The sequence below is a fragment of the Lissotriton helveticus genome, chromosome 2_1 (assembly GCF_964261635.1).
Source record: "Lissotriton helveticus chromosome 2_1, aLisHel1.1, whole genome shotgun sequence".
Classification (NCBI taxonomy): domain Eukaryota; kingdom Metazoa; phylum Chordata; class Amphibia; order Caudata; family Salamandridae; genus Lissotriton; species Lissotriton helveticus.
The window spans coordinates 1,995,549,897-1,995,577,164 of NC_136059.1; the positions used below are offsets into that span (position 1 = coordinate 1,995,549,897).

Below are 27,268 nucleotides of genomic sequence, written 5' to 3' on the forward strand. Positions count from 1 at the left end.
ATTTCAACATTCACCTTCTCTTCCACTGATAAAAAAAGATTAAGAGTTCCGTTTACTAGATACAATCAGGTTTCCATTGTATGTTTCAACATGTACACAAAACAGTAGTGGATAAAAATGATGGTGCATTAGAGAGGCATGATATGGACAGGACAAAATTAAGGGTGTAGAGACTTCTGTAAATCCTAAACCAATCCTAAAATATAATATCTGAGCAAACAGAATTACCCATTCCAAAATCCCACATAGTCAGAGTCACAAAATAAATAAAAATCACCAATTTAATGAAGATTGGGAACACAAATGTAGCTTTCACTCTGGCACAGAGCATAAAATAAAAGAAAGATATTACAAAAAAGATAATAGAAGTTGTTTATAATTTGTGTCCTTTAAAATCGTTTCCGCTTCATAATTTCTGGTTTCCAGCTGACAGGATGTGTTTCTTCAGTCTAAAATTAAAAAGAAAATTGTGCCAATTTAGAATATAAATACCGTATGTTATATATACAATCCATTCAATTTCGCACGAACATTTTGTAATTAATCTACCCAGAGATTTCACACACTGTGCCACTGCAGGAGCAAATAAAGTAGCAGCAAATAACCTACCCAGCAAGCGTAACTACACACTAGGGGTACATTACCTAGAAGTCAAGGTGTGGGCAAGGCGGTAAACGAAAAACAATTTGACCTGCTAAATATAACTTTTATATTCCTGTGTCCTAATCATTTTAAACTCTATGCACATGTTGACTTGATCAACCAGTACAATTTACTCACTACATTGACTCCTGTGCTGGGAGTCATTAATGTACGTCCTTCCAAACTCCTGAAAGAATAGGGTAAAGCCAACAAACTTAAGGTTCTTCACAGTAAAAGCCTATTGAGGTTACTTAAGCAACAGCAAAAACCTATTAACGGTGAGCTTGGCAACTACACATGGACACTTCTGCACTGCTTTTCCCTTGAGGGTTCCTGAGTAATCTCTCTGGCTACACTGGGGTAGTCTGCAGGAAGATAATAAACCACCACTGAAAGCATCACTGCCATCAGGTACAATGTTTTGCAGTACAGACTCTTGCACTGGTACTTCGCAAATCGTTTCTTCCTTTCCTTCCTTCCTTCCTTTCTTCCTTCCGATAAAAGGATCCTTTTGGGTGAGTTGGTTGTCTGAAGAAAGGTAAACTTGCAGACTACTAGTAAAATGCTTACTATTGTATGTATCTTCCAAATCAAGGCAGTAACTAACCCCAAAAACTATTTCATCTCATAAAATCACATTCAAACTGCACATCCAATCAGTCACTGGTGGGAACCAATTCACTTCTAAACTGAGGAATTTGCCTCCTTTCTGCAGAAGGCAGAACCATGAGAAATGGCCTGCAGTTGGCCGTGGAACAACATCCTATCCCCCTGCATAGGAGGGTTAATTCTGTTGAGTGCTAGACATCCCATTCAGAAGTAGATGCCTCTGGCACAGTAGCCTGGGAACCCTCCATTTAAGCTCATACAGCAGGGGCTGCCACTGGGCCCGAAGGCACAGCAAACTAGGTCACTGTGAAAGTATAATTTTTGCTTTAGATGCCCTCTTCAGTCGGTTAATTATGAGGAAACTCAAAAACACAATTTCACTAGTATGCCATGATTAAGTTGAGAGGTGAGGGTCAAGGGCTGGCAATGAAGCCACAGGAAAAATGCAGGTAAAGAGAAAAGAAAACCGAAAAGGAAAGAGCGCAAGAAAGGAAACAAAAAAGTATGTACATGGGAAAAAGAAAACTAGCATCAGCAATGCCAATAGGTCTGGTTTCAAGGTAATGTTATATGGTTATGAGAAGCATTACAAGCATGTTAACATATGTATTTGCGTGGAAGCAGCAGAATATTGGTGTAGGTTAAATGGCCAAGTGACAGTGGCTTTTTCAAGCAAGATGTAAAAATCCATGTAGGTTAATAACTGCCCTCCTCCCCGCTGTACGGCTGCTCGAGAAAAAAACAAATTATCTAGTTATCTAAGCCATTTTAATAGCATTCCAATGTCATGCGTGTGCCAATGAAAGTTCAAGCTCAGGCAGCTGGATAAATAAACAAAATGATCATAGGTGTGTAGAGGGCAAGCATTTTTTTTTGCAAGCACACAACCTCTGCCCAATCAAAACATGTACTCCTGGAACTCAACATGTGTTCGGAGTCAAAGCCCATTTCTAGTGATGCTCACATAAATTTGTGGCAACAGATGCACTGTCAAGACAGACCATGAAAAAGGCAAGAAAAGAGGAAGGTAGAAAGGAGAGGGAAGGAAGAAAAACCCCTAGCATATGTGGTGTAGGTCAGCATCAGCACCTACACTGGGATTACTTTAGTTACTTGGGGGATTATTTCATGGGTAAAAAACGTGCTGTATATTTTCTTATTCGGCTCTTTCAAAAACAATTCTTAGCAGCAGAAAGACCCCTCAGCACAATCAACACTCCTGAAAACTAGTGACGGACAGGCCCCCTTGCTTCACTCACTTAGAAGTAAGGTCAAAAAGAGGAGAGATTTTAATTTTCCGGCTACTTCCTTGCTCAGAAAAAAATTATACACAGTCAGCAACTTGCTCTACCCACAATTGTTAAATACCAGGCGCATGGTTTCCACTGAACAGGTAGTGATGCAAGCTCTGGAATGGAAATAGTTTTCTAGCAGCACAATGTAACTGCAAATAAAACATACCTGTGAACCACGGAGAAAACAGTTAAGTACGTATTTGTCACAAAAAATTCTGCTGCAAAAGGTTTTCTGAATATTTTCCGTTGTGCAAAAATGCAATACACAACAGGCCCTAGTTAACAGGAAGGATGTCACTGACCCAGTAAGCATCTGTTCTTGGCATGTAGTGTTGTAGATTCACATGCTTTGCATACTGCTGCCATCTAGTGTTGGGTCCGGATGTTTGCAAGTTATTTTTGTTTGAAGAAGTCTTTCCAGTCACGAGGTAGGTGACTCCTCCTTTCGCTGATAGTGCGCATGGGCATCAACTCCATTTTTAGATTGTTTTCCCGCAGAGGGTGAGAATGGAGTTAGTATGTGTAGAATAGAGATGTTCATGCGTATGAATGTGAATTAAGAACTACAATAACTACTGGAGACTAGGGAGGTGGGTGGGATCATGTGAATCTACATCTACATGCCAAGAACAGATGCTTACTGGGTAACATTAACCGTTCAAGGCATGTGAGCTGTAGATCACATGCTTTGAATAGACTATATAGCTTTAAACTCCCAAAGCGGTGACTAACCTGTAGCGGTTGTAGTTGTTTGAAACAGTGTTTTGTAATGTGTGTAAATGTGTTTGTATTTATATAGCGCACTTCTACCCAGAGGTCTCGTAGCGCTGTATTCATACCGCTGTGGAACTGCTTGGCCTACATTTGCCTGTTATCTTGCTAACACATCTACACAATAGTGTTTGGTGAATGTGTGCGATGTAAACCATGTTGCTGCCCTACAAATATCAGCTTTGGGAATATTTCCTAAGAAGCCCATAGTAGCCCTTATTTTATGGGTAGAATGAGCTCTAAAGGGTACTAACAAAGTTCTGTTTGCTTTATTATAACATGTTTGGATACATTTTACAATCTATCTTGCAATACCCGACTTAGATTTAGGATTGCCCTTTTGAGGTGGAGAAAAAGCAACAAATTATTGCTTTGTTTTCCAAAATCTTCATATGTAATAAAGTATAGCACGTCTAACAGTAAGTGTGTGTAGAACTCATTCTGCTACAGAATCAGGTTCAGGAAAGAACACAGGTAGCTCAACTGACTGATATGAAAAGCAGAATTTACTTTAGGGAGAAATTTAGGATTGGTACGAAGAACCACTCTATGTTTGTGAAGTTGAAAGAAAGGCTCTTGTATATTTAATGCTTGAAGTTCACCAACTTAGTGAGGTTATTGCTATGAGAAAAGCAACATTCCATGATAGGAATTGTACCTGATATTTGTGCATTGGTTCAAAAGTAGACCCATTAGCCTTGTAAGGACTATGTTCAAGTTCCACTCCAGAGCAGGGGGAATTCTTCCATTGATTAGATAGAAGTGTTGTCTATTTTGCAAGTATGCAGCTACCGCTGCTAGATGTAAACAAATGGATGTGTAAGCCAATCTGCATTGCTGTAAATGTAACGGGTAACAAATGATGTTTTGTACAGAAGCATCATGTGGATTGATATTGTTGTTACTACAATAGACAACAAACCATTTCCATTTTGCTGCATAACATGCTCTAGTAGTAGGCTTTTCAGTCTCTTTGAGAAAATGGTGGTAGTTGTAAATAACCAAACTCTATGACTTCAGGAGCCAAATCGCTAGGTTGGATGTCTGATTTCTCCATGGCTATGAGTAAGGAGACAGGGTGTGAGATGTAGCTTTCGAAGTGGGCAAATAAACAAAAAGGGGAGGTAGAGTAATATAGTAGGATTCTTACTCCACAGACTTAGTTGCATAAACAAAAGGAATCCTACTGGGGGTGTAAGGCAAGTGTTTCGCACAGTGATGTGGTAGCACTTAGTGTTTTTTAAAATACCCCTCACACACTAAAAGGCCCCTTGGTGTCATGCTTCATCATAGGGGTCTTCGCACCCCTCTAGCGGGATGCGGCGTGCTACGACCTACGACTACGCGGGAGCACTTCTAGTTTTGACTATGTGTGGTGCACGTGATGGGGATATTTTATGTGAGTGGTGGGATTTAGTGAATGATTAAAAAGATACCTGGCTCGTGGGTATAATGGAAACATTTTTTATTCATAACCCCGGGCTGGTACTATTAAAAGAAGTGAAGTGCGAGGATGGACCTGTCGTGTTAATGGACAGTACCTCCTGTGTGCGTCGACATGTTTCGGAGCAGAAGCTCCTTCTTCAGGACGGGGGCACAACTTCCTCACCTTACTCATGTTTCACTAGTTTTGCCACAAAATTTGTATTTATGTTAATAACAAAAAGTGAAAGATTAAATATGCGTATAAAAATACAGGCTATAATGTGCCTACAGCGGTTTAGCTCAAGTTCAATGCAATTTGCATGACCTGAAAAAGGAAACGATATAATGGTCACCCTGGTAACGGGTAGCTCAGACAGGTGTAGTCACCTGGAACAAACCATGTGCTCAATTAGCCCTGTAAAAGAAACACTGAAAAGACATACAACACAGAAACACAAACACTCAAAGGATGTAAAAGAAGTTATGGTCATACTTATTAGGTATTGCTTGCTTGCTTCATGAGCATTCAAAAACGTCTGGGGGGTGATTGCTATTGTGCAATCTAGGTAAAAAACAAGGTAGGTTTTAATATGGTTCCTTACTTACTTCGTTAGTCTTAGGGATGCTTGTATTGCACACTCTATACTCCGTCTTACCCCACACGCTGCTCCGCCGGACTGAGTTGGAAAGTCCGGGGCGTGTGGTATTTATACCTGGTTTTTGATTAGTGGTTTAACCTCATTGACATCAAACCGGATGTGAGTATATGCCCATGTAAGGGTAATCCGCCATTAGTTGGGTGGTTCCGTTGACGATAGGTTAATTATAAGTCCTTATAAGGCAGATCCGGCGAGAACGGTCAGCTTTCAGCCCCGTGGTTCCGTATAGGAGGTGTGCGCATGCGCTAGTAGCGTCCACTATGTCGCGCATGCTCAAAACAGAGCTACAGTATTGCGCATGCGCGAGGGATGGCAGAGTTTCCCCGCGCATGCGTGCAGTGTGTATAGCGCTCTTTGGTTCTCTCGGTGGTTTCTTCTAACCGGAGGATCGTCTAATATACCATTAGATACATCTGATACTTAGGAAAGGGTATATGTGGTTGTACATTCACTGCTTTTTGACTCAAGATTGCATCTACCTTTCCCTAACGTCTCGTAAAACCCATGGACGGAGCAATAATGATAGATGTAAGAGATCATTATTATGCCTTTGTACATAATGTCATCCAGTTCATATTAGTAAGTTCGTCCATTCTGAGGATGGTAACCATGTCGGCTTAGTTAGACAGCTGTCCCCAGGGGACCTCATCGTTCAGTCCCGTGATGTGGGTGCCCAGGCGGAACACCCACCTTTGCTCCTTCTGGAAAAGACCCGCCTCTGATGGCAATTGTTCGATAATTGTCCATCTTAGGTCGTTGACACAGTGTTGGGCGTTAAGGTAATGTGTTGCCATCTTAGTTGTGCTCTTTTTGCAACGCACATTACTCTTGTGCTCGTTCATGCGTAATTTCACAGCCCTCGTGGTCATCCCCACGTATTCTAACCCGCATGGACATGTAATTAAATAGACCACGTTCTTGGTATTACAATTCGACATTTTGCGCTGTTCCCACGTCGTGCCATTCCTGAATGTTAATGTAGTGCTTTTTTTGTGTTAAATGGCAACTGCTGCAGTTCCCACATGGGAAATGACCTTGTATTCCTAGAGCAGATTGTCTTGTCTCATGGGTAGGTTTGGGTCGTGTGTGTACCAAAATGTCCTTAAGGTTCTTACCTCTACGGTGTGCGTACATCGGTTTTTCCAGATTGAGGGCGCCACATGTGAGGATACCCCGATGTTAGTTAATGATCTTGGAGACCTCATTGGACATGGTATTGTAGGTGGTGACACATATTGGTCGTCTGACTTCTGGTGTCTCCTGTGGTCTATCCTCCAGTAGAGCTTCTCTGTGGTTGTTTTTCGCTCGTTTCATAGCTTTGTCAATGATTTTCATAGGGTACTGCCTCAGTATTAATTTCTCTCTCAGGTCACAGGCCTGTGTTCTGAATTGCGATACCTCAGTGCAGTTATGCCTGAGGCGTAAAAATTGGCCGTATGGTAAATTCTCTCTGAGGTGTCTCGGGTGGAAACTGTCATATCTTAACAGACAGTTCCTCGCTGTTGGTTTGAAGTGGGTCGTCGTTTTGAGCCTCCCACCTTCTGTATAAATGTTTAGGTCCAAGAAAACCAGAGATTGGTTAGAGACTGAGCTAGTGAACTTCAGGAATGTATTCTGGTTATTTAACCAGATAAGGAAATCGTCTGCAGACTGTTGGTCTCTGTCCCAGATGACCAGGACGTCGCCAATGTACCTTTTCCAGATATTGATGTTCTGTCTGTAAGGGTTCTGTGTATGAAGAATTCTAGTTGCTTCTAAGTGGTGCACATATAACCCAGCCAGACTAATCCTTCACTAAATCCCACCACTCACATAAAATATCCCCATCACATGCACCACACATAGTCAGAACTATAAGTGCTCCCGCGTAGTCGTAGGTCGTAGCACGCCGCATCCCGCTAGAGGGGTGCGAAGACCCCTATGATGAAGCATGACACCAAGGGGCCTTTTGGTGTGTGAGGGGTATTTTAAAAAACAAGCATTTTGCGTTGTGTACTGTGGCAAACAGATCTATCTGTGGAAATCCCCATTTTTGAAAGTGGGGAAGAAGAACTTTGGGATAAAGGTCCCACTTGTGTACTTGCTGCCTGTGTCTGCTGAGCAGGACTACGATATGATTAGCTACTCTTGGAAGATGTTCTGCTAGGAGATAGGTTTTGTGGTGAATCGCCTAATTCCAAATGCTTTGTGCAAGGTGTGACAGCTAGAGAGAGTGTGTCCCTCTCTGTTTCTGTAGGTGGTACATTACTGTCATGTTGTCAGGGCGAACTAAGGCAGTTTTGCCAACAAGTTGGGTGAGAAAAACTTTGAATGCTAGGAACAGTGCTAGAATCTCCAGGTAGTTGATGTGGAGACGTTTGTGATTGTCCGACCACAGCCCTTGTACTGTCTAAAGTTGAAGATGGGCACCCCAACCTGTTAACGATGCCGCTGATGTCAGTATACTCTGTGGAATCGGGTCTATGAAAGGCCCCCTTTTGCTAAGTTTTGAGGGTTCCACCACTGCAGAGAGCGATGGGTGCGGATGTCTAACAACACAAAATCGGTTAATAGACCCTGTGATTGATCCCACTGACGTGTATAGGAAGCTGTCCTGTATATACTATACCTAAGTGAGGTATAGTGTACACAGAGTCCAGTGGAACACCAAAGGTAGGCAGAGGTAAAAGTAGATAGCTCCTTACTCTTTATTTGTGGTAGTGTGGTCGAGCAGTAAGGCTTTAGCAGAGGGTAGTGTTAAGCATTTATTGTACACACTCAATCAGCAAATGCTATCACACACTCAAAGACTGAACTTCAGACCAATTTGGTTTGGTATATATATTCTTTAAGTTATTTTATTTTCTAGAACCAAGCAAGCCTGGCTCAGGTAAGCAATAAATACTTTACAGTAGTAATGCAGTTTATAAACAGTTTGAATTGCAATTGTATATGCACTTTGATTTGATTACAGTAGAGCTACTAGTAATGCAGTGCTTTTGATATACTGTACATATACTTTGTTAAGGCTTTTTAGTAGAATGTCAAGTAGATTACTTTACAGATTACTTTTCTTACACAGTGCAGTATACCTGGATATTTGTAAACACAAACTCCAAGCATCATATACTCCTAATGACAGCACTGCACTTACAATTTCTAAAAATGGACTTGGACACTGTAGGGGTACAGGGCTCATGCACACGTACCCTCACTACTAGTATAGTGCACCCAGCTAGAGGGGTGACTGATCTATGCCAGGGCAGTTGGTTGTAGGCATGGCACACAGGGATGTGTGCCATGTCAACTTCTCAATTTGTTCTGCACCAAAACACACAGCCTGCAAAGGCAGTGTGTGCAGCCATTAGAAGCCTTCCCTGGTCACAGTGCCCTGGGTACCTGCGGTACCATTTACCAGGGGCTGACCTTTGGCCAGAGATGCCAATTGGTTTTTGATTTCAATGCACGTCTAGGGAAAGAACATAGGACCTAGGTACCTGATTGGCAGGCGCCCAGGGCACACTTAGTCAAAGTACATCAGCAGTTCAGAATAAGTTGGGGGCAACCATGCAGAAAGAGGGCACTTTCTCACAGTGCGCTAGACATTCTTGCAGAGGACGCATGTGAAGCCTTGCATGAGGTATGATTGCAATGTAGGATGCCATCATTCCCAGCAGTTGCTAAAGACTCTGGCTAGTAATGATTGATTTGGTTGAAATTGTAATATTGTGAACCCTGGCTACATTGGGAGTGGCTAGAACTTTGAGTGTTGAGGGAAGCTCCCAGATAAGATTGCACTTGTGCCAGACATAGGTGAGATTTGTGTGCATTTATTGTGAAACATAACTGATGAAGTAGGTGTAATGTTGTTTGAGTGTGTAGTATACAGTTTTAGTAAGTGCCCGCTTTGATAAGCCAGTCGTCCAGGTAAGGAAAGACATGTATACATTGTCTTCTGAGATGAGTGGCTACTTCTGCAAGACCTTTGGTGAACACTCTGGGGGCTGTGGTGACGCCAAATGGAAGTACCTTGAACTGGTAATGTTTGCCTGCTATCACAAACCTGAGGTATTAGCAATGAGCGGGATGAACTGGAATATGAATGTAGGCGCCTTTTAGATCTAGAGTAGACAAAGTCGCCCTGCTGCAAGAGGGGAAGTACTTGTTGAAGAATTACCATGTAAAGTGCTCTGACAATATGTATTTGTTTAACTTTCTGAGATCTAGTATAGGTCTGAAGGAGCCGACTTTTTTGGGAATCAAAAAGTAAAGGGAATAAACCCTTGGTACTGAAGTGCGACGGGTTCTACAGCCCCTTTGAGTAATCAAGATTGCACTTCTTGTTGAAGCAAGTGCTAGTGGTCTGGTGACATTTTGTGAGATCGAGGAGGAATGATTGGAGGATTTTTGATAAGCTCCAGGATATAATCATGTTGAATAATTCCAAGCACCCATTAGTCCGTTGTTATTGATTTCCAAATGGGGAGAAAGTCTGGAAGTCTTCCTCCAACAGGTGTGGAATAGTCGGAGGGAAGTGTTGGGAAGTCACTGTTTACTTGAGGAAGGGGAAGTGCGAGGTGTGGTGTTTTTACCTCTGCCCCTGGGAAAATTTCTCCTAGAACCTCCTCTGAAAAATCCACTTGTAAAAGATGATTGAGAATTGCCTTTGTAGGAGGAAGTGTTCTGGATAGTGCCTGTGGACTTGGACCCTCCCTTAAAAAAAGAACGCTGAAAGAAACGTCTATTTGAGGGAGATTGAAGCGCTCTCATCGATTTTACTACATCGTGTCCATTTTAATTTTTTCAACTTCAGGGCCAAAAGACTTTTTTTTTTAATCAAAAGCTATATTCAGGATGGATTGTTGGACTTCAGGTTTGAATCCTGATAGCCGTAACCATACCTGTCGTCGTAGTAAGATACTAGCATTTACCTCTCTAGCTGCGGTGTCAGCTGCATCTAGAGCGCATCTGATAGAGGCATTAGAAATTAGTTTGCCTTCATGGACTAAATTTGGAGCCTTTGCCTTATGCTCCTCCGGGAGAAACTGTAGTATTTGTTATATTTTATCCCAGTGGGCTCTATCGTATCCTGCTAGTAAGCCATGCGTATTAGCAATACGCCATTGATTAGCTGCTTGCACAGCTACCCGTTTGCCCGAAGCATCAATAAGCTTGGATTCTTTATCTGGGGGAAGGGCATCCCCAGATGATTGAGTTAGCTCTCTTTCTAACATTTGATACCACTAAAGAGTCGAGTGGTAACTGACCCTTAAGAAAAATAGGATATGTGGGGGAAGATTTATATTTTTTATCTACTCTAGGAGTAAGGATTCTGGCACGGACAGGATCTTTAAAAATATCGTCTGTGTGCCTTAACAAACCCTTGAATACACATGAATGGGAGAATGCACACCCTGTGATGCTTTGAATAAGCTTGATATAAAGTTCTCCAACTGCAATGTACGGCGTGCATTGCAGTTGGAGAACTTTGTATTAGGCTGATTTAAAGCACCAGAATGTGTGCATTCTCCCATTCATGTGTATTCATTAGTTTTTTTGTCCAAATCGAGTTTGCACCCCAGGAAAATGTCAGAAGAGTAAAATGGTTGACAAGTTGGACACTGGTATTCAAACTTCAAGGAACAACTGGACTAAATTATTAACCCTGAAAACACATTGTTATCAATTTACACTCAAGCACGGGATTCATTTATATTTTGATGTTTTCACAAGGCGGAGTTTTGAACACTTATAGTTTTTTATTATGTGGTTCGCCAATTGTATTTTAATTTGTTCGGATGTGGATTTATTTTTTCATTTAGGATTTATTTTTCACTCTGTGCTCATTTCCAGTTATTTATTTGTTGCACACAGTTCAGTATTTCGTTTATTTCCTTCGCGGAAAGGGTTGAGGTCACGAGGTATTAATTAGCTTCAGGTTTAGAGGTGTGGGGAGTGGCTGAGCATGTAAAGGAAAGATGTTGAGTGAGAAACACGTTCAGCCCATTTAATGGTTGCAGATCTCTGCTGTTCACATACACAGTGTAAGTTATTATCTAATATTCTTTATTTGGCACAGTAGCATTTAATGTTCAGGTAGAGTTTGGGCAGTAAAGGAAAAGAAAGCAATTCAGCCAGTTTTTGTGTGGTAATATGCGTTTGGTCTTCAGACAAGAGAAACAACGTGTTTAAAATAAGGGGAAGATCTGATTTGATTACGTTGATTATAATGGTATGTTTTTTTTTAATGTTTTATAGTTACTCCTGAAAAAGAATTCTCGAAATGCATTGGGTATTATGACAATGAATGAAATGTATGATGTTACAAATCGAGGAACATACCACCCGGGACTGTTATAATTTTATACATCACAACGTGAATAAAATATTGAAGTTTAGAATACCCATGGTTCAACTCGTTTAAATTTGAGATGAAAAATATAGATAAGATTTGAAGAAATATAGAGAAAATGATGTGATAATTTTGTTCAAACTTTAATATGGAGTCACAAGGGCCGACAGCCCGATCCCTTGGCTGTGCATACTGCATCTGTTGAACTAATAGTTCATCGGCCCTCTTTGCATTAACATACCTTTGAGCATAGGCAGTGTCGGACTGGATTTATGTGATCCTAGAGGGTCATAGAGAAAATGCTCTACTAGAGACTCTTTAAGTAGCTCCACCCCAAGGTATTCTCCTGCTCTAGCAATAAACTGTTGGTATGACATTGTCATCAGGTGGAGATGGACTGGCAGGATAAAGATCTGGGTTTATATCCTGTGGAGGACCAGTTGTGTAGTCTGTCCAAAGATCTGGTAATTGTGCATCATCATCTTCAGTGTAACCGGCGTCAAATTGAGGTGGAGGAGACTGACTAGGTGTAATATGTAATGGATTAAGCTGTGGTGGAGAGGGGGGAGGAGGAGGAGATGGAAGTGTATGGAAAGGACTAGTGCCTACACTTTTTTTCTTCAAAGGAATTTTGCATGGGCTGTCATCATCAGAAAGCTTGTGCTTAGATGGTGGTTTTGCATGGATATGCCCTGTGTCAGGTTGCATATACAGTTTCTTCTGTTTCGGATCCAATATAGGAGGTACCGTGTCATGTTTGGCTCTGGTTGTGTTGTAGGCAAGTCTTTGCTTTTCTGCACCCAAGCTTTCGGAGTCTGGCAGGAATGTCCTTCCAGTGCTGAGGATTTCAACTCCAAGGGTTGTTTCTTGAGTTTCGGTGTCGAAAGTTTCGGTTCGGAACCAAACTTGGATTTAGAGCTCAAAAGGTTTCGGCTTGGAATTGGGCTTTGGCTGACTCGGTCCCGAGCCGGAAGACTTTTCAGAGTGTTTTGGTGCAGAGCCATGAGGCGGAGCATGAGAAACCTCTTCTCGGTGCAGACCTTGGCCTTGAGGCGGAAGTGTTACCAAAGCCTTAGATTTTTTAGGGACGGTGGGATGGGGGTAGAAGGTGTCTTCGGTACTCATGTCCCATTGTCCCTGCGGCACATCATCGTCCTCAAGGTCGATCTGCAAGTCTGATCCGGAGTCAGACGCAGCTGAAGCCAGCTCTTCCTCTACCACTGGAATCTTCGCTTAAGAGGTCCAGTGTGACATCCAACCGCTGCATATCTCGACGTCGAGAGTGACTATCACAGAGAGTTTTCTTTGATCTGAAGGATCGACACGTGTCGCAGTCTTGCACTTTGTGCTCGGGGGACAAGCACAGATTACACACCAGATGAAAGTCCGTATGCGGATATTTCGCGTGGCACATGGGACAGAATTAAAATGTAGTCCATTCCCCGACAATGAGCCGAAAGGACGCAGATGGGCCGTAAGGCAGCCCACAGACGATCTGGTCAAAATCTTGAACTTTCAAATCGAACCGCGGAAAGAGAATGCGCATTCGAAAACAATACCGTAGAGGTAGAGAGAAGTACGCACCTAGGGGGAACCTGAGGATCGATTTCAAAGCGGAGCACAGCAATACCCGTCCGAACCCGATGGCGGAAAAAAAAAATCTAACAATGGAGTCGATGCCCATGCACACTATCAGCGAAAGGAAGAGTCACCTACTGCGTGACTGAAAAGACTTCTTCAAACAAAAACAACTTGCAAACATCCAGACCCAATACTAGATGGCAGGAGTATGCAAAGCATGTGATCTACTGCTCATATGCCTCGAACAATGGTGCTACAATTACTAGAAAACCATGGTCTCTTTGGAAAGAAAGCACTTAAAAAGTCCCCTGGCTCCTAAATGAGGCTGTGTACAAAGGGCAGAAATGCTTAACTTCATCTCACAGACACTGTGCCAGTTTCCTCACAGCCACTTTAGGAATTCTCCATATTCATATTGCCATCCCTTCTCTGGTTGACCTCCTCGACTTCACACAGTGGTAAGGACAGAGGTGGAGAAAGTACAGAATGACTCACCTGGATCTGCCTCCACACTACTTATTGTTTTTGTCAAAAACATTTTACTGATTTTAAAGAATTTCACAACACACTTTAGTTCCTCCCAGCATGGTTCACATGTCAAGAGTTACAGATATCTGAAAATAAACGCAGCATTTTCACAGGTACTCAACATAGCTTGTTTAACTTCACATTTTACACCAGATGTGATAGGGCTGTCCCTACACCATTCCCTGTACAAAAGCTTATATGTTTTAGGCTGCAGCTTCAGTTTGTGCTTCGGGGTTCCCAGGTAATGTGCAACTTAAACAAAAAACAAGATAAACTTGAAAAAAAAACAGAAACAAATCAACAGTTTCTTGGTGATGTGAATAATTGGTCCTGGTGGGTATAGGAGTGTGTCAGGATAGGCGTACATTTCGGGGCCGGCAAGCCCCCAGGACTTCCCTATCAAATCCCATGGGTACCTCGCGGCTACCTTCTTTAAGGGTTTCCCTAGATACCACTGAACCCATCCACGAGAGGGGCAAAAGGGAAGCCCGAGTCACTAAATCTGAAAGAGATGGAGGGCTCGTAATTTAGGCCCGCCTGAAAACAGGATAAACCCTCCGATAGGTAACTCACCAGGGTATTCCATACATAATCAAAGCCCCTCCGTGAGTCCTCAATATTATCAGTCATTCACTCAAGGGCTAATGCCCACCACAGTCGAGCATGTCACTGGGTAAGGGAAGAGGTTTCTAGTTTTTTCCATGCTGCAGCTATGCCATCTTGGCCGCCTCCAAGCACAGCCACATGATGGATCGAACCCCTTGGGGTTGGCACTTCAGACTTAGGTCCCTCACCCCCAGGAGTGTGTGTTCCGGGGTGTCTGGAATTAGGTATCCTAGGAAAGTTTTAATTTGGGAGAATATTTATTTCCAGAAGGGTTGAATAGAGGGGCAATCCCACCAAATATGACAGTCTCCCAACATCCCACAGCCACGCCAACATTTATCTGAGGTGTTATGGAAAATCTTGTGCAGTTTCTAGGGGTGTAGATACCATTCCTACATAGTTTTATAGTGAGCATCTCTTAAAAACAGGGAGCAATTATATTTAGTGATGTCTTTGTGCAGGGAAGTCCACTGTATGTTTTTCAAGGGGGAGGGCAGTAGGGCGTCCCAAAATCTTCAGTGCCGCGAGGTTAAGTGTGGCCCCAATGTTAACAAAAGGGAATAAAGGAATGATGTGCAACAATTCGTCATAGTGCCTGATTGCATACATTTTTCAATAGGGAGCAGGTCCCTGGTCGTGGCCAAATGCACCTGGGGTTGTTGCACCCAATGTTTTAGCTGTAGGTAACAATATTTTTCTGTGGGCAGCAATTTGAAGAGGGCAGTGCATTCGGCAAAAGTAAGCTTTTCTCCCCTCTTAAAAAGGTCAGATAACATAAGGCGGCCACTTTCTCTCCATGTGTCAAAGGGACCCTCTGTGAGAGCAGAGGGAGGGCCGGATTAAAATGGATGGGAGTGTAGGGGAAGGGAAAGGATGTCAAGGGCAGTGTCTTGGTGACACTGTCCCATACCAGAAGGGTGGTGGCGCTGAGATATACGTTAGGCAGTCTGTCTTGCTTCCATTTCCAAGCAAGATCCTATATGGTTCTGCCCGTTATTTGCCGATCCATAGAGAGACAGTGTTTTTCAGACTCCCTGAGGGACAATCAAGCCAGAAACCGGAGTTGGGCAGCTTTGTAATAGCCACTGAAATCTGGAGGGGCCAGCCCCATGGCCTGATCTACAGCCCTGTAGATAGAATCGTCCACCGCCTGGTAAAAATCATCATCCCAGGGGAGGTAGCTCAGTGGGTCCTCCTCCTGGTAGTGATCCTGATCCCCCTGCATGCTGGGTTACAGTAGGCTCCGCAGGGTCCAGAAGTGGCAGGCAGCCTGTGTGCAGTAGCACAAGGTGTATATATGGCCCTTACTAGGCACAGATTTGGAGCTGGGAGGGAGCCCAGGCGAATGTGGGTGGCCAAAGGCGCACCATAGACGGGCAGAGCGCTACGGACACACCAGCCCTTCGTTATCCCAGGGCAAGCCACCCGGGACAGTGTCCCTGCGCACCACAACACACAATGCCAATTATGACCCCACAGGGTGTTAAGGGAAAACACACTACTGACCAAACCTGATCGCCCAAATGTTGGGGTCAGCCCATATTCTCGCTGCCAACATCTCGATGCAGAGGCCAAAGAGAATAGGGGAGAGGAGACAGCCCTGTCTCGTCCCTCGAGAGAGCTCGAAAGAGTCCGAGCTTTCCCTGTTCTTCAGGATTCGGGATCTGGGAGCATGATAGTTGGCCTGCACCATACCTATAAAGGAGTCATTAAATGCGAATTGACGCAGAGTGAGGTATAATAAAGACTAATCAGCTAAGTCGAAGGCCTTCCCCGCGTCCAAGGAAAGAAGAGCCGCCAGGATGTGTTTTTTTGTTACTTGCTCATTTAAGTGAAGTGTCCTGCGAATATTATAATGAGTCTGCCGCCCTTTGATGAAGCCCGATTGACCGGGATGGATTAGTGCAGGTAGTATGTTTTCCAGGCAGCTAGCCAATATTTTGGAGTAAAGCATGGGGTCTAGGTTTAAGAGGGCTATGGCCCGGTATATGGCGCACCGCTGGGGATCTTTCCCCGCTTTGGGTATTATAGTAATTAAATCCTCCCCCATGGTGGAAGAAAACAGACACATTGAGATTACTTAGTTAAAGAGGTTTGCCAAGTGGGAGATTAATTCAGGTGCAAATGTTCGAAAAAAGAGGGCGTTCAGCCCTTCAGGCCCTCGGGCTTTCTGAAGTTTAAGGGCGTCTATCGCTTTTTGGACCGCCTCAATAGAGATCGGTTTGCTGAGTTCAATGTTGGGGTACAAAAGGGGGTGGTGATGGACGGAGAATCTGAACCAATAAAACACTCCCACCCAGTCAAAATATCTGGGTTTAATCCATCACCGTTCTTTAGCCCACTCTGCCACCCCAGTTCAGACATGGCCATATGCAAATCAGTCTGACCCTGTGCCTCATGGGAACAGTCCAGCCCGACCTGCCAAGCCATGCCTTCCCTGGACCGGAAACAAGCATCCTAGGACCGGTTTCTGGCCTTTCAGCCGTCATCAGCCAGGCTTGCTTGAATCCAGTGGCAAAGTGAGCAAGGGACTCACGTCTGAGCATACCCTGCCAACTTATGGCGAACAAAGTGGTACAAAAGGGGGTGGTGATGGACGGAGCATCTGAACCAATCAAACACTCACACCCAGTCAAAAGATCTGGGTTTAATCCATCACCGTTCTTTAGCCCACTCTGCCACCCCAGTTCAGACGTGGCAGGAGAAACCAGCGGCAGTTCTAGGGGGCCTAAGTAATTAATTTAGTCTTCTTCTATTAGGGTGTCCGCAGTGTAAAGTGAGCTCTAAAAATCCCTGAAGGCATTCATATTTCCACTTTCGCTACTGTATGTGAAGTCATCCATTATTTGTTTAATGTATTCTTTTTCCTGCTTTGCTCTAAGCTGGCGTGCCAGTAGTGGACCTATTTTGTTACTGTAGCTATGGTGCATGGTTGTCCCCTCAGATCACCCCTGACCATAACAAACCTCCCTGCCCTGTCAGTCCTAGTGTCATGGGGATGAAAGTGAACCGAGGTGTGGAAGAGAAGTGCGGCCCCATTCTGTTTTGTGGTAGTTGAGGAGTGAAAAATTAAGGGATACATTTTGTGTTTCAGATGCAGATAGTCGCCTTTTTTCAGGTGAGTTTCTTGTAGAGCCACTATCCCAATATGATTATCTCACAGAAATTTCCACAGGCGTTGCCTCTTACTGGGGGGAGTTTAGGCCCCTCACATTCCAAGACATATAGTTAACCGTCATTCCACATGTAATACCCATTGTATCTGCTCAGGAGAGCCAGCCAATGGCCAGTCTCAGCCGCCCCTCCCCCGTCCCTCCTCCCTCCTTCCAGATGAAGCGTGAAAATGACACCATAAGATACCACGTGATAAACATTAACTTCAAGAATAAACAATACGTTGGAGCGGAGAGGCTCCCATGATAATAAAGGAACCTCACAAACATAAGCTCTGGGGATGAGCCCATTTCTGCTTCCAGAGCCCCATTGGTATACCCTATGGGGCACAGGGCCTCTAGTAAGCCTCTGCCATCAATATAGAGAGAGTATCATCATCATCACCCGTCTATTTGTGGGACCCAAGGTCCTTGTTGGCACATTCTTGAGTTCACAGCGTTCGGGTGCATGAAGAGTCCCCCCGAAAAAATCCTCCCACACCTTGCTTTACCTTGTCAAATTCAAAGATAACCATGGGGAGCACCCTGCGATCATCTCGAGTCTCGCGTTAGGCGGCCAGTGGTACCGTAATTATCAGCCCTTTGTCTTTGTGCTACCTCTTCTGGGTGTCTGCCATGGCCCAAGTGAGCATTGTTCCGTCGGCTGATTTACAATGTCGTTGTTTGAAGTCATTGCTTGTCTCGGTGAAGTGTTCTTAAGACCAAGCAGCTCCACCGCCTCTTCTTGTTCCGTAAAGTGGAATGGTTTGTTGTTGAACAGAAAGGCTATGCCAAAGGAGTACATCCATCTGTATTTCGTTTGGCGTTCCCTTAGAGCATCTGTGCCCGGGAGGAATTGCTGTCTTCGGGCCAGTGTTGCTTGGGCCATGTCTTGGAAAAAAGAGCACGAAGAGCCCTGAAAAGTTACCTTGTCGCTGCTACTAGCTTTTTGAATGACTCTAGGTCGCATGTTGTCTCCCTGCAGTCGTGGGCTAACACTGTGGACCCATTCCAGCTGGATCTCTGGACTGCCATCACCCAGGAGCGTGGAGAAGAGCCCCACCACGAATGCTACTAAATCGGGTCCTTCATTTCCCTCCTCACCCTTTTGTCATCTCTACGAGAGCAGTTCTCAAGGACCTCGCATTTGAGGATGGGGGCACGAAGTTGGCTGTGCAAGTTGGCAGATCTTTCTTCCAAGGGCGACATTTGCACCTCTAGTTCTCGGCATTTAGTTTCAAGATCAACTGTGCGAAATCCCACCGAGACCACGTCAGCTTGCAGTGCCACCAATCTTGTGGTCATCCCTGTTCTTAATGCATTGAACGAGGTGCTCAAGTGGGTCTTAATATCCTCCCGTAGCTCTTTCTTAAAGTCTCTCAGCGACGCCATTAAGTCTTCTGGAGTGAGAGCCATTGCGCCCCCCGTCGCTCTCTTTTTTCACCGGGACATCCGCTGGGGCGAAGTAGTTGGAGACTCTATTGCCTTGAGCCTTCTTAGGAGGCACGGGGATTTGGTCCTCAGTCCGCACGGAGCAGCCCTCTGCTCATTTTAACTCTGGTCTAACAAGGGGCCTACCAGCGTGCTACGGGGCTTCGCATGGGAATCAATAGGGCCCTCGCCCCAGGGCACCTGGTGTTCGACCCTGGCTGCTTACATCAGGGTCGGATCCTCTCCCACAGCTGCGGTTCGCCTTTCTTTGCAGTTGCCGATTTTAGCTATGGTTCGACTCTCTCGGGTTTCACACCGTGGCTCTAGTTCTCTCTGTTCAGTAGTTCCATGTATTATCGCTTGTTAATATGGAGGCTTGTTGGGTGCCATATTGAGGTCAGGCACCATTAGCAGGACCCAGGCTAGGGATCTTGCACCACTAAAGTAGTTTTTCTTGAGGGGACCCCAGGCTATCCCATAACCTTCATCTGTGCAATGCAGGCCTTCCACCCGAGTGCCGTCGTGCCAGTGAGTCTTATGTGTTCATCTTCGCGTTGGGGGTACCCGGCCGGACGCGCCAGTTTTGAAGCATGTCTCTGCACTGCTGTTATTCTCTTCTGTGCCCGGGTGTAGAGACAATGTGCTCTGTGGCGTGCTCGCGTTCCTTCTGACTCTGCAGCCGCCATCTTGGGTGCTGCTCCGCGGCGCGGGTCAATCGGTCCACCGGGGCAACAGGCGATGACGAGCGGGAGTTTCAAGGCCCTTCCGGTGTCGCACATCTTACGCTGTCAGTTTGTGCGGTTTGAATCACTTTTCGGGCGCTGTGCCGGTCATATCTCCGGTGCTCGGAGCGAAGCCGCGCTGTATTACGTCCGTGCGGCCATGTTGGTTGGCCACGCCCCCAATACTTATTATTTTATGAAAACTGTGCTTCCCATGTGATTGACTACAGGAGAGGTCTTTCAATGGGGAAAGAAGTAAAAAGAATAAATCATGATAGCTAAGCTTCCTTCCTCCATATTATGACACCTTAGCTACATCCTTTGCCTCAGAAAAGCTTGATTTCAAACTCCATAACAATGAAAAATCCTTTACATTGATAGTTATTTCAATGAGGTGCAAAGTTGTTTTTGTACAGATCTGCCACATTACTTTTAACTGAAAGCATGCATCACCAGCTATAACACTAAGACGTGCACCACCACACAATACATTTATCAAATAAGCCTTTAGTAAATACAAGTTACTCATACCAGAAATACAACAGAATGCAATATTCCTTAAAAAGAAATCACTGTGAGCTGAATATAAATCATACATACCGCAGTGTCATCCTCCTTGTACACCTTTATTGTTTTGTCCGCTTCTGCTGTAATTAACCGGCTTTCTGATTGGTCAAAAGTGCATGCAAATATTCCCGATTCACTGTCGAGCGAGCCTGGCTGTACTGCGGCATGAATTCTCTGAAAATTATAACCTGTTCTCCAATCCCAAAGATGCATTGTGCCATTATCAGCTGAAACAATTCAAACATATTTGTTAAAAACTAGGACAGAAGGGCATGGCCTGCAGGATAACAGATTGTTGTATGTACTTTTTTTTCCATTTACATTATAGTAATTCTTTTTCTCTACCTTGTGTGAAATTAGTTATTTTTTGTTACTTCAGTTCTACAGTGATTATATCTTTATAGCCATCATTCCCCATCGTTAGATTGGGAATCCCCAGTGACTTTAGGTAGCAGAAAACAGTGTTAAAATGGGACTAGGCTTTACAAACAGTGTTTGGTTAGTAGCACATTAACCTCATTTGAAACTGCCTAAATTACAGAGAATGAGGAGGAAGGACTGAGCTTTCTACTCCCCCCGGAGGCCACCATATACAAGTCTGCTTGAAGCAGTGAGCCTCTTACTGGGAATGAGAGAGTCCATGTAAATATATAAAAGATGCCAATCCTGAACAACCAGAGTTACACAACTCAAATCTCATCCATCATTGGATCTTTCATATATTGAAATGCTTGAGTCAGAATCGCAAGCAATGCATACAATTTAAAAAAAGATGGGAAGCAGACTTACCTTACTGAAGGATGCGTAGTGCTGCCTGTCCCACTGTTGAGTCTGCTGAAACATTCCCACCCAGGCAGTAATTCCAGAGATTTACAGGGTTGCTAAAGTCCATTGCCAATTGTGGAACAATTAGACAAGACCTTGTTTTAGGGAAGGAGCACTGGCACTAAGATCTGGTTAGAAGGCCTCAGTGCACTGAGTCGGAAATCAGCATCTAGTACATACAAAGGGGGCAAAAAGTGAGTGGTGGTGGTGGTGGTGGGGGGGAGGGGGTGGGGGGGGTGTTCGGGGGTAACTGCAAAAAAAGGCCAGTTCCTTAGAGCACGTCTTCCATTCAATCCTTCAACGAACAGAGTAATCACGAGAAATGGGATACGTCCCTTCAAGGATGGGGCGCACACATGCATGTACTGTCCCTGAGAGGCATGTGGTCAGGGAAGGAACTCCATATAAAGGTGAAGTTTTGCCTGCTTTGCCACAATTGTAAGGCAAATGTCCTGCAAAGACACTCCGGTATAGAGTGCAGCTGTGGTTGCCATGCTTCTGGTCGAGTGCCCTCTCACTCAGCCCTGAAGCAGACGCTATGTCTTGTCACTGAAGGAGATACAGGCAGACAGCCTTCAAGCACGCCTTGTTTGGACACTGGGCGGCCTTTTCTTGAATGGCTGAATGAGAAAATTCATCTGAAGAATACAAGCACCTGGTTTTGTCCAGATTGAAACCTAGTAAATGGTACTCCAGGTACCAAAGGCATGGATACTAAAGAGGATCCCCAAGGGCTGAAGCATATCTAATGCCACCTCAAGAAACCCACACACCAGTTCTACATAGACTGCTATGGCAGGCTGCATGACATGGTGCAAACCATGAGTGAAAACACAACATAACACACTCCCGTGTGTCATGCCAAAGTCACTGTATCTACTATATGTAAGTCACCCTTACAGCAGGCCTTTGAGCATTAGGGCAGGGTGCATTATATTTTATGTGAGGACATATCTGCATGAGCAGTTTTCCCCTGTGGTGTCTAGTTCCATTACTAGCTATTGCAAGTGATCAGTTAAGCCATTTAAAAAGCATATGCTGGACACTGGTGAAAACAAGTTCCCCAGTTAAATGATGGATTCACTGAAAGTAGGGATGTTTGGTACAAAACATCTTGTATTGATGAACCCACAATGATGCCAGTGTTGGATTTGTTAATTCATGCACACAGAGGGCACCTTACAGGTGCCCCTGAAAACCTACCAGCCTCTGGTGTGTTGAGTGACTGGTTCTTGCCAGCCTGCCGCCAGAGAAGAGTTTCTGATCCCAAGGGTGAAGGTCTTGGCTCTCAGGAGGTCCGAAACAAAGCGTGCTCGGGAAAAGGCTGTTCACACCCCCACCTGACAGGATGACCTGCTGTTTAGCATTCCCCAAAAAAATCCCAAGACCTGCTGTTTAGCATTTCAAATAAGCCACCACCTCTGAAATGGGAGTCTGTCTTCCCTCACAGGAAAGGAAGCCAACCCACTTTGTCTAGAGCCCTTTGGCACCTGGACAGGCAGAAAAATTAAACAGTTATGGAGGCGTACCCACCCTTGGCTAGTACCACCCCAAAGGTGGAATACCTGAAGTGGACACGCCTTTTTAGAGTAGGCCATCTTGATGATGGCAAACTCAGGGATTCTAGGACAGGGTTATGCCCACTTCCCACAGGAAGTGGTCATATACAGTGCGTAGGGACTCGTCCTGCCGCTGTGCAGACCTCCAGAAACCAGAGGGCTACCAGAGCTTCGCAAACTGCCAAAGAAACTCCCTTGGAGTAGAGGAACTACTCCCCTGTCGCAGCAGGCTTAAAAGAAGCAAGACCCGGTACACCGACCTGCGGCCTAAGAAGTCTACCAAAGCAGCAGCCACCTAGGAATAGATGGTAGTGCTCCTACAGATTGGATCCACCCTCGTCCCAAGTGTGGGGACGCCAGGACCGACTGGAGCCGCACAGTACCCATCCCAGGGGTACAGGTCCCCTTGCAGCAGCTAAGGCTAGTTGTGGCCAGACCGGAAACCAACGCTGATGAAGACCGACCTGCACGTCGAGGGACTTCAGGGATAGTGAGACACACTTTGTGAGTGGCCCAGCTGTCCTGTTCGGCCCTCCTGTCAAAACAAGGCAAATACGTGAGTCTGCAGTCACCAGATGCCTCAATGCACCCATGCACCTGTGTTCCAGAGCCCATGTTCCAAAGGAGGTGATGGTGCCAACAGGGCTCCCACACCCACAAGAGCTAAGCCCACGCTTGGGTTTGGCCAGAATGCACTTCGTCGCTGCCTGCATCCTCTTTCTGCAGGCCCCTCCAACCGCCAGAGACTCCTGAACTAACAATCCGACCCCAAAATACACCACTGCACCCGAGCCACACAGCCCAAGGAGAGGTGGACCAAAGGTGACCCTGTGTGCCTGAGGATCTCAAGGGTCTAACCCCGCTGTGGGTTCCCCTGGACTGGTTCCCCTGTCCCAGCTTGCAGCCTGTTTCTAGCCGGACCATTCTCCCATTGAAGTGAGTAGGACACCTGACCTCGGGTAAATCGAGGACTCCACGACAGACTTTTTCTTATACTACCGACAAAATTTGGATGTTAAACACATTATCCTTTTATAAACCTGAAAATGCACAGACTAATCGCTGATTCTATGATGTTGGATTGTAAAGATTAGCCTTGAGAAAGCCCTGGCTCTACCTGCCACATAGGGCGAAACACGTGTCTGCTGTTCACTTTCCCTCACACTTTACCTAATGAAAAATTTTAAAACAAGTGAAACCGAAACAACAAAATGTTGTGAATAAAAATAATCACTCGTCACTCAAAACCTACCTGGATTCTTGTGTTGATTTGAGGCAAGGAATTATCCTTTCGATAAAAAGATAACCGTGGAAAGGAGGAACACCTGCTCACAACCCTATCTACAACTGTCTATTCAAGGCTGTTAAGGTCCAGAGCCTTGAGCAAAGTTCCTCCACTTATGTTAGGGATTCATATCCAGTATCAGGATCTCCTTTAACTACGTAACACCACGCTGTTCGCGTGAATAACGAGATAAGGCTCTGTAGAGCATAAGGTTTGTACCTCGCTTACCCTGCAAGCAGATGTGATTGCCACGAGAAAAGCAGTCGTCCACGAAATATGCTGAAGGGAAGCTTTGTGAATGGGTTACCCATTAGTTTAGAGACAACTATATTCAGCTCCCAGGGAGGAGATGGTGCCCTAATGGGAGGATAGACCTTCTTGAGACCCTCCAGGAAATCTTTACCAACTGGCATCCGAAAGAACGAAGCCTGAGCAGGAGACTTTCTATATGCTGTTGTCGCCGACAGGTGAACCTCTATGGAATAGTATTGCCACTCTGCTTTGGCCAAATACAGTAACTATGGTTACAGTACCTGTTCCTGACCTCAAACAGGGTCATGACCTTTAGCAGTACACCACATATAAAAACGATTCCACTTAAAAGTGTAAGACTTCCTCCTAGAAGGTCTCCTTGCCTCCTTCAAGATCTGCATGTAGTCTTGAGAGAGGCTTAAATGTCCATATTGGATGAACTCAGGCGCCATGCTGCTACCCTCAGGAACGACAGGTTGGGGTGGAATACCTTGCCGCCCGCCTGGTCAGCAGATCTGGATGACATGGCAACCTCCGGTGTGGTACCTTGGACAGGTGAAAAAGGATTGGAGACTTGGGACCACTGATCCTCAAGAGTCTGCTGTAGAGGTCTCATGTGAAGTCTGGCGTTTGGAACTAGAAAAATGCATGAGGCCATCGAACCCAGTAGAGATGAGATCTGTCTGGCCGTGGGCTGAGGTATCTTCAGGAGAGTTTGACACTGTTGGAGAATGGATTATAGTCTCTCCTCTGAAGGATACGCTCTTGCGTTGACTGTGTCCAAAGTTGCGCCTTGGTAGTGTATCCTCTGTGCTGGATTGAGGATGGATTTTTTGATATTTACGTGTAGACCGAGCCGATGTAGTAGTTGAATGCAGTACACGAGATGCTGCTGCAGAAGAGATGGCGACGCACTCTTGAGAGGCCAGCAGTCTAGGTAAGGGTAGACAAAGATTTGCTTTTTCCTCAAGAAAGCAGCTACTACTGCCATGCACTTTGAGATTATGCGAGGAGCCAACTTCAGACCGAAGTGCAGGAGTGTGAACTGGAAGTAGTCTGATTGAATGTAAAACCTTAGAAAATTCCAATGCTTTTGAGAGATTGGTATGAGGAAATAGGCATCTTGAAGATCTATGGAACACATCCAATCCCCTTGATGTAGATGCGTGATTATTTGATGAAATGCCAGCATTCTGAACCTCTCTCTCAGAATGAACTTGTTGAGACGTCTGAGATCTAGTATAGGCCTGAACTTCTTGTTTGGACCTTTCTTTGGGACCAAAAAATATCATGAGTAGATCCCCTGCCGACGTTGATGCCATGAGACCTCCTTGATGGCTTCATTTAGGAGTAGAGAGGGCACCTCTTCTCTCAGAAGATTTATGCGATGGATGACAGTCTTTTGAGGAGGAATGGAAGGTGGAGGGGACTTGAACCCGATGGTATACCCATTCCTTACAATATTCAGCACCCACTTGTCTAGTGTGATCTTGGTCCACTCTTCCAGGTAGAAACTGACACTCTCTCCCCCCCCCCCCACCGATGTGGGTAACTGAGTTAGTGGAAGCAAGCTCTCACTGCTTTTGTTGTTGCTTGGCAGTAGGTGTGGACTGTCTGGAGTTCCCTCATCTTCCTCTACCAGGACGACGCTGGTAGGATTGTGATCTTCCTTGATTTTGCTGAGAGGACCGCTGAGAGGACCACTGAGGGGTTTGAACCATCTGTTGGTATTTTTGCCGATAGCAAGGGCGGTAGCGTCCCTTGATGTCCTTCCTCTTCTCGAGCCCAACCGCCTTCACAGTATCCAGTTTGGTCTTCATTCTGGACATTTCGTCATCAGCATGAGAGCCGAAGAGTGGTGTGCCACTGAAGGGGAGATGAGAATGCGATGTTGTGCCTCTGGCTTCAGACCCGTCAATCTCAGCCAAGCAGAGCGACGGGCACAAATCCCATGAGCATAACCATGGGCAGTAAGATCAGAGGCATCAGCTGCTGCACTGATAACTTGATTGGCTACCAAGCCACCTTTATGCAGGATTTCCAGGAAATTGTGCTTGTCTTCTTTTGGGAGCTTCTCAGTGAAGCGTGAAAGAGTCCCACAAAGAACTGTCATACCGACCCAGCAAGGCCGAGGTGCTGGCTACCTCCATGTAAGAGGCTGAGGTCGTGCACATTCTCTTGCCGACAGAAGTGCCTTACTGTCTCTATCTGGGGGTACCGCAGACGATGATGCCCCTGTCTGATTCTTCCGTGCCGCTGAAACAATAACAGAGTCCGGTGGAGGGTCAGCCCTCAGAAAAAAGAAGTTGTTCTCTGGAGCCTTATATTTCTTAGTGATAGGAGATGGGGCCGCCCCCACCGAATGCTGGATTAAGGAATTTTTGCAGAGCAGGCTCCAGCAATCTAGGCACCCATTGGAAGCAATGGTCTAGAGGAAGACCTTTGGGCAGTGTTTCAAAGATGACAGATGTCTTGGTGGTGGAGACCGGCATTTTAATGTGAACTTTCGCAGCCCCTCAGCAGAGAACCTCATTGATGGTCAGAATATCATCAATGGGCGATATACTACTCGGAGGACAGGAAGAAAGAGTAGGAGAATAGTCCGCTTTGGAGTCTGACGACCATGAAGAAGATCTATGGCTCGGTCTTCTAGGAGAACGTGATCGCCTTCTTACAGATGGGGACCTTCGTGGAGCGGCACGCTCGTGTCTTTCAGAAGTGTACACGGACTCAATTATAGGCGATCTGGATCTTGAAGGTGGCAGATTAGTCCTGCGCATCTTCCACTCTCTTATGTCCCATAGCCATCTCGGTGAGATATTAGTTGGCGGGGCTGGAGACGGTACTGGTGAGGCATCAGGAGTGACTTGCACTATCTGAAGTCCTGGGGAGGAAGAATCACTCCTTGACGTCACCACCTGGGCATCCCGCATTGAACGGTCTCTCGACATCGCCCTATTGCAGACGGAGACCCATGATCTAAGTGTATTCTCCTCGACGTCGATCTAGATCGCGACCTTCTTCTAGA

At 45.3% G+C, this 27,268-nt stretch overlaps 1 protein-coding gene across 1 annotated transcript in view; it reads right to left on the minus strand.

Moving 5' to 3' along the window:
- Positions 1–267: 267 nt before the first annotated feature.
- Positions 268–27,268, minus strand: part of PLRG1 (pleiotropic regulator 1) — a 138,747-nt gene continuing 111,746 nt past the window's right edge. The window contains exons 14-15 of the mRNA XM_078676958.1: positions 20,353–20,546; positions 268–449 (exon numbers count right to left, since the gene is read on the minus strand). Coding sequence (XP_078533084.1) covers positions 390–449; positions 20,353–20,546 — 254 coding nt within the window. The 3' untranslated portion in view covers positions 268–389. The remainder of the gene's footprint in view (positions 450–20,352; positions 20,547–27,268) is intronic.